General features: G+C 43.6%; 1 protein-coding gene across 3 annotated transcripts in view; it reads left to right on the forward strand.

Annotated features, from left to right (window-relative positions):
* Window positions 1–15,331, forward strand: part of LOC6732532 (fibronectin type-III domain-containing protein 3A) — a 121,588-nt gene that overhangs the window by 76,124 nt on the left and 30,133 nt on the right. For 2 of the 3 annotated variants that reach the window (XM_039298443.2, XM_039298444.2), the window contains one exon: window positions 1,098–2,087. The exons of the other annotated variant lie outside the window; for it this stretch is intronic. In XM_039298443.2, the coding sequence (XP_039154377.1) occupies window positions 1,196–2,087 (892 nt within the window). In that variant the 5' untranslated portion in view covers window positions 1,098–1,195. The remainder of the gene's footprint in view (window positions 1–1,097; window positions 2,088–15,331) is intronic. 3 annotated transcript variants of the gene reach the window in all.

Raw genomic sequence — 15,331 nt, forward strand, 5'->3', positions numbered from 1 at the left:
AAGAGAGCGGGGGAATGTCAAATCGAACGATTAAGACACGCTTACGTTTTAATTTTGCCGTTGTTGTTTTGTTCTGCAGTTTCGTCTTTCTGTTTTGTGTTTCCCCCACACATTTTTTTTCGCCTTTTTGTTATTTGCGGGGTTTCATTTAAGTGCCCGCTGCTGTACTGTTCGCAGTAGTTGTTATTGTTGTTCTTATTAGCTAGTTTTCACTCTTATCTGCGTCGCTATTCTGTGTTTTTTTTTTCTATGAATGCATGTGGGTGGTGTTTCCCCAGCAATCAACCCCCTGAATTTCCCTCCCAACACTCATTGTAGCGCTGGGTTTGTGCCTTTTGTGAAAATATTTCAATTATTTGTCAAATTGACACAATGCGCAATTCTGGTTACAATTCGCAATTGTTTGGCTGAGCAGCGAAAACAACAATTGCCGTAGGCCTGGGATGCTGTCAGCAGTTTGGAGAGATAATTTCAATTGGATTTAGTTTAGTACTAGATTCATGGAAAATATTATCTATGACCAGCATCTTTCATCTTATCGTTGATGTTCCTGGAAACGCTGTGTGGAACGGAAGTCTTTCGTCATTGATCTTTGATCCGTAAACAGTCGGTTCTACGTATGTGAATTAAAAATCAGAACACATGTGTGGTCTTTGCTTATTTGGCCTCGAGATATGGAAAAGTTCACTGCAAATCAGATGGTTTTCAAATCGTTTTCCAAATTAAAGTTTGGTACTTTCTCTCGCTTATGTAAAGCAAAATCTACAAATTCTTAAATGAGAAACCCTCCAATATTGATATGTATTTACTTTATCGACAATACAACATTATCAGCTGTGTGGGAGCTTAAGTGAAATAGACATAAACTCACTGTAATTTTCCCCATTTCGAATTCTTCGAAGACAGAGTAGTTGAATTCTTGGAATTTCTTCTGATAACCTTGGGCGAGAGCCAGTGGGTGGGTGGATTGTTTTGTCTCCGTTCTTATCGCAGCAAAGAAATGATAACGTTATTGGATTGGTAACAAAGCGACAAAGGCGCTCCGCTCCGCCTGTGTGCAACTATTAATTTAAGACAAACACTGTGTTCTTTTGCAGATAGAAAAAGTAGCGCATAATAATTAAACTGAAAACATGCTAAGAGTGGCCTAAGTCACAGAAACGGGGCAGAGACAGAGTTCGGAAAACGGAATACCATGGTGCGACTGAATGTTGCAGAGCAACACAGCAGCAGCAACAACAACGGCAACATAAGCAACAGCAGCATAAGCAACACCAACGGAACAATAATAACTAGCAACAATAATGCGGGTGGCAGTTGCTCCTCGACAACCTCATCAACGACCAGTTTGAATAGCAATCCGGCCTCGCCCGCCTGCACCATGGTGATGTTGCCGGCACCGCAGCAACACTTGTTGGTGCAGCAGCAGCAGCAGCAGCAACAGCAGCAGCCGCAGCAACCACCGCCGCAGTTGCAGCAGCAACATGGCCCGCAGCAGCAACTGCAGCAACAGCAGCAACAACACTCTCCCTCGGATGGCGGTTCATCGAATTGCTCGCTGCCGGCATCGCCGCCTTTGCTGCAGCAAACCGCAACTCCGCCGCAGGGCGCCCAGATTGTGCCGCCCGTGTGCGCGCTGCACCACCCACAACAGCAGCTGGCCTTGATGGCGGCCATGCAGCACCACCACCACCTGCCGCCGCCCCATGCCCTGCACCACGCCCCACTGCCGCCACCGCCGCCAAATCTACCGCCACCCCACGAAAACGGCCACGGCGGCGGTGGGTCCGGCGTGGCGGGTGGTGGTGGCATTTCGCCCAACGGCGGCGGTGGCTCCTCCGCCAGCAGCGTGAGCAGCCTGTCCAGCGGCAGTGGCGGTTCCGGAGGTCAGGTGAACGGTCTGAGTAACGGAACGAACGGCATTGCGCCATTGCCGCCGGGTCAGCTGTATATCCAGTATCCGGGCGAGTTCTATCCGCCGGAATACTACATCGCACCGCATCCGCACGAGGGCATCTGTCCGCAGCATCCGCACCACCCACACCCGCACCACCACCAGCCCATGTGCGCCATGTCCACGGAATACGGTGAGTCCACACTCGTGTTACAACTCTAAATTATGCCTTTAGCAGGAATTTTACAAAATCAGATAAAGATATTAGTCAAATCGCTTATGCACTTAGTATTCAGCGTTGTATAACGAAATTTTTCATATTTCACTGTAAAATGCCACTGTGCTTAATAGAAATAAAATATCCCCTAAGACTGTGAAGCACTTGAGCATCGCTCTGGTGCAGCTAATTACAGCTGAAGTAATCCCCTGGCTAAGTATCTCAATTCGTCAAAAGATACTTCGCTAAGCCTTCGCCACGATGATGCAGTTGCCGAGCTCTTAAGCTGCCAAAAAACTTGGTAAGCGACAAACAAACAAAAATGAACGAAAAGAGGGCAGTGCTCCGCCCTAATGCTAAAAATAGACGAAAGCCATCCATCCCAACCCATCAGCCCACCAAAGCAGCCCACTTCAACTCCCCCTGGCAGTAAGCTGTATACATTTGGCATTTAAATCTGCTGAGGAGCAAACCTCAACCTCAAACCACCGCCCCATCCGTCCGCAAAGTCAACAAGTAAACTTTGCATTTGATTTATCTCTCCGGCATAGAATGCGTCCTCCGCGCTCCTCCTCCTAGAATGCCCCTCTTGGAAACCCAGCTCCGACTACGCCAGTCATTTAATATCATCAGGCAACAAATTAGCTCTAAATCGCCTTTTTTTCTCTGCTCCCAGTGACTGCACTCGGTACCATTTGAATTTCCATAACAACAGCAACAATGCGGCATATATATATATATATATTAATAGATACGGCATCCAGTTTCAGATTCGACAACGACTTAAGTTCCAGTCCGCGTTCTTAGTACATATAAAGTGACCAATGTACGTCTATTTAGAGATTTGCATAAGAAGTAAGAAACATACGTAAAATACAGGGTGTTTAGAAAAAACAAGTCATCTACCAGATTTTAACCTACAAGATACTTTATGTGCATAGCCCCTTTTTTTTAGATATCACAATTAACACCCTATACGCGTAGCTAGGCGATATAACAAGCAAATCACATTTGTGATTTGGCATTAGCATGATTATTTCCAAACACCCACACAAACTGAAATGGACCATAGAATAAAGCCAGTCGAAGTGGAACTCAACTGACCGACAATCCCATCCAGAGATGTGCGTACAGAAATAGAACAGAATTGTGTCACTCTCGAGAAGAAATCCGATGTGGACAAACTGACGGAGTGTGTTGGCAAAATATATAATTGAATTTGATCAGGTTTGCACGCAACCCAAAAACCTCGATAACCAACATTTTCAATTTATCAATGTCATTAACCTTAATTGTGGTTTTTGCTGTGGGGTGATGGGAGGGGGGTGAAACAAAGAGCACCCATTGATCGACTCGAGACAAGACTTCAGTTTTGGTATCTTTTTGATTGTTTTTTGGCGCATCTTCCAATTCGATTCCCCCTACCCTCTTACACTAGACAGCAAGCAAGCTGTGTGTGTTCTCCATGTGCTAATTGAATTTGCATGTGAGGCTGGCAGTTATTCACACCCACCCACCACCCACTACCCACCCAGCAATGCCTCCTCTTAACCCACTAAAGACTACCCGCCGCCCATGGAACTTTGTCACTTAGTTTGATGTCAACATTGAAGACCCGGTAGAAAGTGCCAGTGGGCCGGGAGTATTCTCTGCTCTAAGTTGCACATAATTTACAATTAAGGGGAAGTGTAAATGGCTTTTCTACCTCCATATTCTACCCCCCCACTTTTGCCCCTTATCTAAGCCCCTGTTTCCCTCCTTTCAGCTTCCTTTGCTCATTTGGCAAGGGCGCCTGCACTGGGGGGAAATAATTGCCACCTATAATGAAAACAGAAAATCATAATTTAAGACGTTTACCTTGCACTGCAAGAACTTTTATTGCACTGGCAAAGTAAAAGTATAATTAAATTTCGAGTTACAGTTATGAAAATTAAAAGTTTTGCAAATTAATATGGCTAAATATGTAGAAAAGTTTTAACAGGGCTTAATCATAGGAATATTCTAATTTAGCCATTATAATTACAAGTTGTATGCACTCCATCGTATTGCAGATATTAAATAAAACATGAGATTCAGCAAATTCACTGCTTAAATTGAATATTTTGTACAGTGATTTCTCCGACAGCTTTGCCTTTGCTTTTCCCTCAGCTCCAATCGACTTTGGCCCGGCCTGATTGTTGTTAATCGAATAAACTTGCAGAGGAAATGGGCTCTGAGTGCGTGCTGGGCCTGAGACTTGGGCAGACTCCCCATGTCCTCAAGTCCCAACCTCTCCCCAAAGAAACCCACTTCTCGTAGTGCCCCACACCAGTGCGCCCTGTGAGTTCTAATGGAATTTGCGCCCGGGTCGACGGCAACTTTACTATATTGATATGGATGCTGAGCATGTTATAATTATAAGAATGCTGAGCAGGCTCTTGTTTCTGCTCCCAGTTCCTTCAACTTGTGGTGCAAAAAATATTTAGCTGAATGGCATAGAGATATGGTAGTATTTCTGGTGTATATTCCGAATGAGTGGGTGGCCACTGGTCACCCCGCATGGTGTTGATTGCCGAGTCCGAGTCTCTAATCAACATAATTTCTATTATTTTATATGCCCACACCCTAGATTTTTATGCGGTCAGCCTTAATAAGCGCGGAACAAATGAAAAGCAGAAGGGAAAAAAATGGAAGGGAATTGGAATTGGAATTGAAGGCTGATAAAAGGGCATGTAGCTGAAGGCCATCGTTTGAAGAATCTTGAATCTAGAACGACTTATTTTGGATGCGATCTTAAGCAAAAGCGCAAGCCAAGGTTTCTTGCGCAATGTTTCTCAAATAAGTTGAGATATATGGTATATATATTATTAGATTGCAAAATAGAACGCAAATTGCAAACAGCAATCAAATATATTATTTCTGTACATATAGAAATATATTTCAAATATATGTACAAAATATTCAAATCAAACAATTTCAAAAGCGCATTTCATTATATCCCATTGGATTTAGTGAAGCTGATATATCTTTCCCAACCCCCTTATTTAGTCGTAGTTCAGCACATGTTTGAGGTCATTAACAAATAATGTTCCCATAAATACATAAATACAAGAAAAGCAAACATCTTCGATATTAAGTACACTCAGTCAATGAACCTACGAGAAATATGTGAAACTAGAGAGCAAATAAGAGAAAACGGGCGATGATGGGAAATCTAAGTGTTACATCAACACTTGTCCACAGATCAGAATCCCTGAGAATAAACAACAAAGTCTGGATGGAAAGTAATGAGGGCAAGTCATGAGCAAACCAATATCTATCTGGCCATTATAGTACATAGTATAGTATATCCCGCCGGCACCCATTTTTCGGTTAATCTCTTTGGTAATAATTTTTAATTAACCCGCACATCGAACGCCCTCGGCTTATTAAGACTTATTATATTCTGAGAGGGGCGAAGAGCGGCTGGCAAGCCATGCTGTGGTGAACTCTGCACTTTGAACTTTTCGGCTCTCTTCCGTCATTTAATGGCTGGCAGATGCCAGCCCGGAAAATTAAACGAGCTGTCAAATAATAATTCATCTTTCGTTCTTTCTGGCGAAATAGAGCAGAAGCTCCTCGTTACTGAAGTGACTGAAGTAACGAAGTAATTCGAGTCGAGACGCCACCTGCTTGTAAAAGCCAGAAGAAAACTGTGTCACAAAGTAATACAAATTAGGGGGAAAAAATGGGCGAGAAGGACAAAGGGACTTGTGCAAACACTGCTGATAGAATCCACAAATGATTGTTACTTATTATTCGCACATAAAACGTTTTTCCCAGGGTCTCTTTTCCCGCCCCATCAACAATTGTTCAGTGAGGCATAAGCAAACATTTCCATTTTGCAAGTAAGGACATTGTCGAAGGTCCTGTGTCCCCTTTTGTGATGTCATATTACAAGCTCTTAGCTCTGCGCAGCGAATTCCTGTGGGTCGTAAAAAGAAAAGTGCATAAAATGTCTTGTCAGTGGCTGTCAAACTGTAGGCAGTCAGCCAGCCAGGCGACACAGGTATATGTAGGTAGAAAACGTCTAAAAAGCATAGAGCTTTTCGAAATGTACGGTGGTATGTGGCGATATGTACGCTTTGGAATAAATGGCAGCTGCTCTTAACCCCTTTCGCCTGCCTGAAATCCACATAAACTTGTCCATTTTTACGAGCCGCTTTGGCGGCACAGATTTATTGGCTTCCTCGCTTCTGCTCGATTTTATTGTCGGTGGCCCACGGAATATAACCCATTGCATTTGCATACATATATATACATACACCCCAAACGAGACATCGCCTCGCTGACTTCGATGCTTCGATTTTATGCCAAAATCCGAAGGTTAGCCAAAACTCGAAATTCAAACCGATAGTTTGGCCATCTCGCGTCGAGTTTTATGCCTCACTTTGAAGTGGAGCATTATAGCGCACGAATCCCAGTTTCCGGCATTGGGGGATCCAAATCCATCGCATTTGTCTTCAAGGGGAGTTTCCTTCGCGACGGACGGACTTAATGACAGCGACGACGAGGCTGTCAAAAGTCTCCAATGACAAATTGCTTTCGGCTTTGAAAAGTTTGGGCAGGATGAAAGGCGACATGAGGTTGCATAAATTTGTGGCTTGCCCCCAGAAAGTATATTCATATTTAAAGTTTTGGCGATGAGCTCGAACTGTCAACGCCCCCGTCAACAATTGTCTTGGCGTTGTGACCCATATTTTTAACCAGCAACTCTATTTATTTTAGCGCCACCCCCACTCTGTGAGCTTAATTAATTTTTGGTATCAGCAGAAGCAGAAACATTTGTTTGCATGCAACAACGGTCGAGATGAAATCGGCATTTGCACAGCGCAGAACGTGAGCTGAAGCATTTTCTCTACTATCAATGTCAGTATATCACCGCCTTAATGGGCTTTACCCAAATCCCCCCCAGCGCCAACATCCGCCTGCCTGCATCTGGCTTCCTCATTTAATATAATTTGTTGCAAGTTTTGCGGCATGTGGCAGCAGACTGCTGCACTAATTGAAACGTAATTATATCATTCGGGCACGGGGTCTGCTCGGTGCATTGGGCTGTCAGTTTCTCAATCACTCATTTAGTCATTTAGTCAGTGTCTCACACTCTCAACTAGGCACTAATTGCAATTTGCACAGTTTGAGCTGCGCTGGGTATACGTGTATGGCTTAAAAGTTATATCACCCGTGGCACCTTCGTTTGATATTCAATTTGTTACACAAGCTGTTTCACCAGAGTTTATCAGACAGTTACATAATTTTGCTAAATCATTAGCTTCACTTAAGACAGTAATTATTCAGGGGCTTATCATTTAAGTGCATTGTACATATATTCTGGCAAATGTGCAATGTGAAGGGGACTTTTCGATACTCATAGAAAATTAATTTGAAGTTAAAATTATATTAGTAAATAAATCTAAATTTCTTTAACCTAATAGGTAAGGCAGCACAGATTCGTTTTAAATAAGAACTAATAAATAAGTTATATGGATTATAATAATATATAGTATAAGCCCTTTACAATTGCCGAATCAAGCATTCATTCCATAACTCTTTTACCACGTCAATTGTTCAAAAGTGAAAAAAACGTGTTTCATTTTGGCATTGGCCAAAAAAGTATTTTCCATTGTGATCCGTGTTTTTATGCAACTCTCATCAAACGGAAGTTGTTTCCCGATTTTCTTTATACATATAGCACATATTTTTTCGCAATTTTTTATATTTTCATTTGGTGTGCTTGGGATTTGCCAAAGGAGCGCAATTTATTCGTTTGCATTTTTCGGGCTTAAAGTTTTTGGTGCGTGTGTTTGGGATATAAATCTCGCAGCGTATAGATATTTTTTGGCAATTTAATTGAAATGTCAGGCACGTGGTCGCTCCAGAAATCCGAGGAGTGGAATGGAGCTTGACCCTCGACTTGCTTCGCTGCCTAATCCCGTCCAGCTCTTGTGGTTGTCGCACATTTCCGGCTTAAAGTGGCAATGTTGATGTTGCTGGTGTTGCCGCTTTGGATGGTAAAGCTGGTATAGCTGGTGTTGCTGGTGCTGCTGTTGTAGTCTGCCACATCCGTTTGCGACGCGTACACGTAATTGATTTTCCCGCACCGCCCCCTTTGGTGCGTTTGATATTCAAGCGCAAAATCTCTGCGCTCCACATGGAAAACACAAACAAAATGGGCAAAAAAAAGAAGAAAATAAATACAAAAATGTGGAGCAACAATAACAACAGCATTTTTTGCGTGTCAAATGAGAATTTCACTCGCTTTGATTTGGTTTGTGGGGAGTACATGCACAGAAAGCAAAAATTACTCATTTAATTTGGCAACAAAACAGGTTTTTTAACAACTATGCATTTAATTCATAAATTATATATAAATAAATGTTGAAATTAATCTTTACAAAATATGAGCAATGATCATTCTCAATCTTTATTTTCTTCAATTTTTCGTATGGAATTTCTTCCAGTGTACTTGTGCACAACTACGGGTAATATTTTTTTGGCATATCCACCGGTAAATATGACCGTGAACTTTGAATGCCACATGCATCGACAAACAAATGTATAACAAACAATGAACAAATCTCTAACAATAAAGTGCACACAATTCCAATTGTGATTTAATAAAGCTTAACTTACTTTAAGTAGAACTTTGGCAACCCAATTAAATTCGCACATTTCGGAGAAGTCATCGCCATTACGACAATGTCACATTTGCAATGCATAAGGGCCAATGAAGTCAGGCATTTAACGCTTAATTTATAGGCCAGAAAAAAGTTGCGTTCGAAGATATATCTTTTAATATACCTTTTGGCCCTCGCATTTGGAGTCCGTGTAATCCGCAGTAAGCCGCAATATTGGCCAAATAATCACTGTCGTCGAGCAACAAAGAAATTCTCCCCCTTCAACTTTAACAATCCTGTTGGGTCATGCAGCCGCCAAAACTGTGCAGTAGACTAATCACATTCTTTAATATTATAAGTCAAATTAATCAGTGGTAGCAGTTGCGATGCCCATAGTGCAAACCGCTGCTCTCGCACGCATTTATCTGTACGGCGCTCATTCCTTGTTTGTTGTTGTTAGCCACCTACGTTAAGCTTGGGCGCTGCATTTCGGCTGCCTGCCCGCCAGTTGCAATTTCTTCGCGTTTCGGAAAAGACCAACCTTACCATTGTCGCTATCGTAAATTATCGTTATTTCGGAAATAAAACTGTCGTAATAAAACAAACTTTCTTGTGGTTTATTATTCGCAACAGCTATTGAAAAAGCTCAATAGCTAAACATTTGGTGACCCCGACGTGATTTTGTTAATTTGCATGCATTAATTAATGCACTTATCCCGCTTATAAATAAATATAAATACATTAAAGCGCAATCGGTTGGACAAGTGAGTGGAGATTTCGGTGATAGTGGCTGTGTAAGCGAGCTAGCATTGCATATATACATACATTGCTACATATATCGTTGCGTGCATTGACCCCGCTTGCATTTTCGGCATCTATTTTGTGCTCATCTTCCCGCTGAACCGAATCAAAGGCGACTTGTTGCTATGCCCGCTGAAGGTGAAAAAAACAGGGTGACCTTTTTAAAGCGCAAAGCCAATGCGCTGTTCAGCAGGTTGCAGAGGCTACAAACATCGCTGTCTAATGAGACGCTTAGCGGATACGACGAACCCACTCTTACGGTGAGGCTGGAGCAGATTGATGAGCTGCAAGGTGCCTTCAATGTTCTGCATACAGAACTGGAGGAATTGGATTTCGACGAAATTGGCAGTGAAATGAGCGAGTCCTTTGATGAATTCATCGTTGAATTCAAGGCTAGTGTGCGCGCGGAAATAGCCAAACGCAATGTGCACTTCGCGCCGCACTCAACGCTTGCGGAAGGTGTTGTGCCCCACCAGTGTAGTGGTCCTCAAACGCAGCCGCGGCCGAGGCCGATGCCGTTGCCGCCTGTGCAGCTGCCAACGTTTGGCGGAGGCTACGCAAACTGGGCGGATTTTTACTCCGTGTTCACGAGCATAATCGGCAGCCATCCGGACCTCTCCAACATTGAGAAATTTCAACATCTGCGGTCATGTTTGAGGGATTCAGCGCTGGAAACTATCCGATCGTTGGAGATTTCAAACAGCAATTACGAAGCGGCTTTAGAGTTGCTTCAAAAAAGGTTTGATAATCGGCGTCTCGTTTTTCAGGCGCACATCACCGAGATTATGGGTTTAAGGGTAGTACGGAATGGTTCAGTGGCATCGCTTCGGGAATTGTCGGACAAATTTAACGCTCACATTCGCGCGTTGAAGGGTTTGGGCACCACTGAGCAAATCGCTGGCTGCATCATAGTTCAAGTGCTGCTGCAAAAGCTGGATGCGGCGAGCCAAGCTAAGTGGGAGGAGCGCTTGGAGGATCCGGACATTGCCAACCTTATTCCGTCGTGGGAATCGATGGCTGCATTCCTGGAACAGCGATGTAGGACTTTGGAGGCCGTGGATTGCGCCATGGCAACCTATGCGCCAGGCGTTCAGGTGGACAGAAATCGTTCGACGCTAGTTGCTACCACCCAAAATTCTCTTGGTTGCATGCTGTGCCATAGTGCAGAGCATGCCATATATCATTGCCAGCAATTTAGAGACTTAGCGCCAGTAGATCGTCTGCGCGAGGCAAAGAGACTAGCACTATGCCTAAATTGCCTAAAGGCTGGTCATCAGCTACGGCAATGCAGCTCGAGCCGCTGCCGCACCTGTGGAATCAGGCATCATACGCTGCTCCATCTGGATGGTCGGCCTTCCTCGCAGCCACGTGTTCCGGTGTCTTCAAGCTACCACACTGAGCCTTCTGCCCCGCTTTCGAATTCGTCTACTCTAATTGCCCAGGATCTCGGTAGTGACCTTGTGCTGCTAGCCACTGCAACCGTTCTAGTGCAGAATCGATCGGGACTGTTCGTTCCCTGCAGGGCCTTGTTAGATTCTGGCTCTCAACTGCACTTGGTCACCTCTCGGTTTGCAAATCAATTGCAACTTAAGAGGTCGAGGTCGTCCGGCTCCGTCACTGGAATCGGGCATTCCAATTTCGCGACTGATGGATTCTCGGTAGAAATTGCGGTTCGGTCTGTCACTTCGGACTTCTCAACGAGCATAACAGCAGTTATCGCTCCCAATATCACGGATCGCCAGCCAAGTGCTAATGTGGACATTGGGGACTGGAAGATTCCAGAAAACCTGCAGCTCGCCGACCCGGAATTTCATAAAGCTCAGCGTGTTGACATGTTAATAGGAGCTAGCCTGTTTTATGAGCTGCTGTGCGTGGGTCAGATAAAGTTGTTGCCAGGACTGCCCCTGCTTCAAAAAACTCGTCTGGGCTGGGTTGTGTCTGGAGGCTGCGCGCGCCCTTGCGGTAGCGCCTTAATAGCTTCACGCGTTCCTTCTTCAGCCAGCAAGGAAAACATATTTGTGGAAAATAGGGTTGCTGCCATTCAGGAGCTGACAGATGTCACGGCTTGGCGTTACGTTCCAACAGCTTTAAATCCTTTAAATCGGCTGACATCTTATCCAGAGGATCCCTGCCGTCTGAGCCTAGCGAATCGTCATTCTGGGCGCATGGACCCGCCTATCTTACGGAGCCTGCAAGAGATTGGCCAACAGCTGTTTGTCCTGACAAAACAATTATTTCGCATTACCATGAAAGCGATCTTCATGCCGAACCTCGAGCGCTTCTGGATGCAAGTCGATCCCAATATTGGCCTATTGGGGGGAGGAAGACGGTTACCAAGGCAGTGAACTAGCTGTGTCTGCTTCCCCTTGAGGACTCTGTTGGAAGCCAAGCTTCCAATGGGGGGAGGATGTTGGGTCATGCAGCCGCCAAAACTGTGCAGTAGACTAATCACATTCTTTAATATTATAAGTCAAATTAATCAGTGGTAGCAGTTGCGATGCCCATAGTGCAAACCGCTGCTCTCGCACGCATTTATCTGTACGGCGCTCATTCCTTGTTTGTTGTTGTTAGCCACCTACGTTAAGCTTGGGCGCTGCATTTCGGCTGCCTGCCCGCCAGTTGCAATTTCTTCGCGTTTCGGAAAAGACCAACCTTACCATTGTCGCTATCGTAAATTATCGTTATTTCGGAAATAAAACTGTCGTAATAAAACAAACTTTCTTGTGGTTTATTATTCGCAACAGCTATTGAAAAAGCTCAATAGCTAAACAAATCCCATGAATCGAATTCACAGTGAAGAGAATAAACAAATTCGCATAAATTTTTTTCTTTGCCTGGAGAGAGTGGGAAAATTGCCTTTAAATTGCTCGAAAATGCTTTCTTAATACATTGCGCAATTTCGTATTGAAATCAGGGTGTGGCATGGAAAACCCACAACAAAATGGAAAAAGACGGCAAGCGAGCTGTGAAAAAATCAACGCAGAACAAAACGCGAGGAAAACTAAACGAAATAATGCAGGATGACAAAATAACTTAAAGCGGCAATAAATTGTTCAGCTCAAGGACATGCTTAAGGCGAGCTTTGGGGGTGAAAATGTAGATGAAGATGTAAAAGAAGCTGGAGCAGCCGCAGCCGCAGCCGGGAAAACTGTCAACACGTTTTGGCCATTTCGGTCTACGTTTCGTTGGCCTCAAACAAAAAAAAAAATAACAAATAGGCGGCGAATTTAAAAGTCGTGGCATCTTTTTTGCCTTATGACAATGAGCCATTTTTTGTGAGTGAGCTGGGATTTTCAGCAAAAGGGGTGTACGGTTTATTTATCATCATAGTTGCGGTGGATGGTTGTAATTTGTAAGTTGGTAGTACTCCAAAGCCAGCTCAGATATATGAAGCTACGGAGTAGAATGCTTAGGAAAGCTAATTAAAATTGTAAGTGTTTAAATATGTTTTTTAACTTTAATGCTGTTCTTTAATAGTTCAGAATTTTTACAAAATGTTTTATGCGTAGTTCAGTATCCTAAACTTCTCGTTTAGCTCATTTGATATCTCCTACTCTATATATTTTTCGCATCTATATATCCTGCGTATCTGGTCGAGAATCTAGCCCTTGGCTCCCAACTCCCGCCCCGTCCATACATCCACCTTGTCCTTGTTTTTGCGGCCGCCTTCTTCTTGTTTGTTTGCCTTGCGTGTCCTTCGGTGGCGTATGCGTAATATGTTTTTGTTTGCCACAGGCCTGGAAGCTCCCGAGCCAGACACACGCCAGACAATACATCGGCTATATACACAGATTCCCACACATATATACATATATATATATTTACAAATTTACATTTATTTTCATTTACATACTCTGTGCGTGTTGACCTTGCGAATGGCCAGCGGCTATTGAGTGTCTTCGCAGACGCCTGTGTTCCGCACAACAAAAAAGTCTTTTAATTGCTTTTTAATGAGTTGCCGCTGTCATTTTTCCTGGACTGACGGCTCGGTGGGTGGCAGAGGTGGTGGGTTAGCCACTTTAAAGGAAGGTCTAAGGTCGTCTGCATGTCAACGGATATATAAATTAAGATGTACACATCGAACAAGTATCGACTGTCAGCACAAAAACTGGAAGACCAGAGAAAATAATATTTAATAAGTGATGTGATCTGATAAGAAGAAATATATATAGTTGTGGAATTTCACAAGAAAAGTTGCTGCTTTAGTTTATTTTGAATACTTACAAATAGCTGATTAAAAATAAGTGATTCGCCGATAAATCTAATCTAATAAAAGCATCTTTAACCAGCCACATATAAAGCCGGAATTAATTGTATTACGAAATTTTTTCCGTACTTTATTGTGCCCTTTGTGTACACATTTTTATTTATATCGCCGCATTTTTCTTTTGCCCTAATGAAAAAATCGCAGAGGCAGATGCAGCAGCGCAGCTTTCATTTGATTTGTATTGCTTTTGTTGCAGTTCAGCGGCTGTTGTAGTTGTTGTTGCTGTTGGCCAGGGCCACTTATGGACGGCAAAAGCTTCTAGAAAATGGGTTCAACAACCGGCAAATGCGGCTAAAAGGAAAGCTGGGCGGGAAATGGTGGAAAATTGGGAGGTTGGGGAGGCGGGGCACCGACACCGCCTAGGACAGCACCCGAAAAAAGCCAGCAAATGGGAGGAGGAGGGCAGTGAAGCAAATGCAAAAAATTGGCATCAAACAAGGGAAACTTACAATTGGCGGGGCGAAATGGGGGAGGGGGCAAAGGGGCGGCTGAAATGGTTGGAAAATGGGGGGCAGGGCCATGGGACACACATGCAATGCGCATTAAAATTGTAACTGTAACGTTTTCATCTCTGTCTATCCCTCAGTCTGGTTCTCTGGCCTCAAGGCGCACTCCAACCCTCTCCGAACAGCTTCCCCGCCATTTCCCACCATTTCCCGCCCGCTTTTCCCACCCGTTTTTCCATTCTTATGCCATTTCCATCTCTGGGCAAGTTAAGTGCCATTCATGTGACTCCCTACCCTTCCCTTGCTGCCGTTTTATCTGCCCTCCTCTTCGGATCCTAACTTTTTGTAACTCTTGATTTTGGTCCTTTTGCTTTTTGTTTCGACTGTTTTATTGTGGGTTTTTGTTGCTTCCATCTTTTTTTTTTACTTTTTTGAGCGCTTTATTTATTAAAAATATTTTATTTGCTGAAAAATGAACTCTGCGTTTCATAACTGCGAACTTAGTGTGGTTGTGATATTTAAGGTTGGCTTTAAAAGGTTGTTTCTTGGATACTATTTGTTATTTGCAATTATATAAACAAAGGTATGATTCCCACACTTTTCAGAATCTTTAAGATTTCGCAGCTTGATGTTTGATTATAACCGTAACCTACTTCCCCATTCTGATAATAAACTGACCTGCACATTCTACATATATGTATCTGAATCCCCAACCGTGTCGTATCTTTGGTGCCGGCAGATTTATATTGATTTCGATATCGCTCGCTGTGTTTGCCATAAAAATTTCGTTGTCCTTTTATTTTTTCTTGTTTGGGGCACGTTATGATTGTTATAATTGTCGTTGCCACCCCCCACTCCCCTCCCCCCAAAAAAATGGGCCTCAATTCCGTTCGATTGGATGCCATTCGAATGGCCGAGAGTCTGGACCAAATAAATTGCCAACAGTTTCGGTTACACTTTTTTTCCCGCTGGCCTTTTACTCGCTCCTTTGTTTGCTGGTCATTTGGGTGAATTTTGTGGTCGAAAGGGGATTTTAGTGGTTAATGCTCTCTGCTGGGGGGGTCAATTGTG

Source organism: Drosophila simulans, chromosome 2L (genome assembly GCF_016746395.2).
Source record: "Drosophila simulans strain w501 chromosome 2L, Prin_Dsim_3.1, whole genome shotgun sequence".
Classification (NCBI taxonomy): Eukaryota; Metazoa; Arthropoda; class Insecta; order Diptera; family Drosophilidae; genus Drosophila; species Drosophila simulans.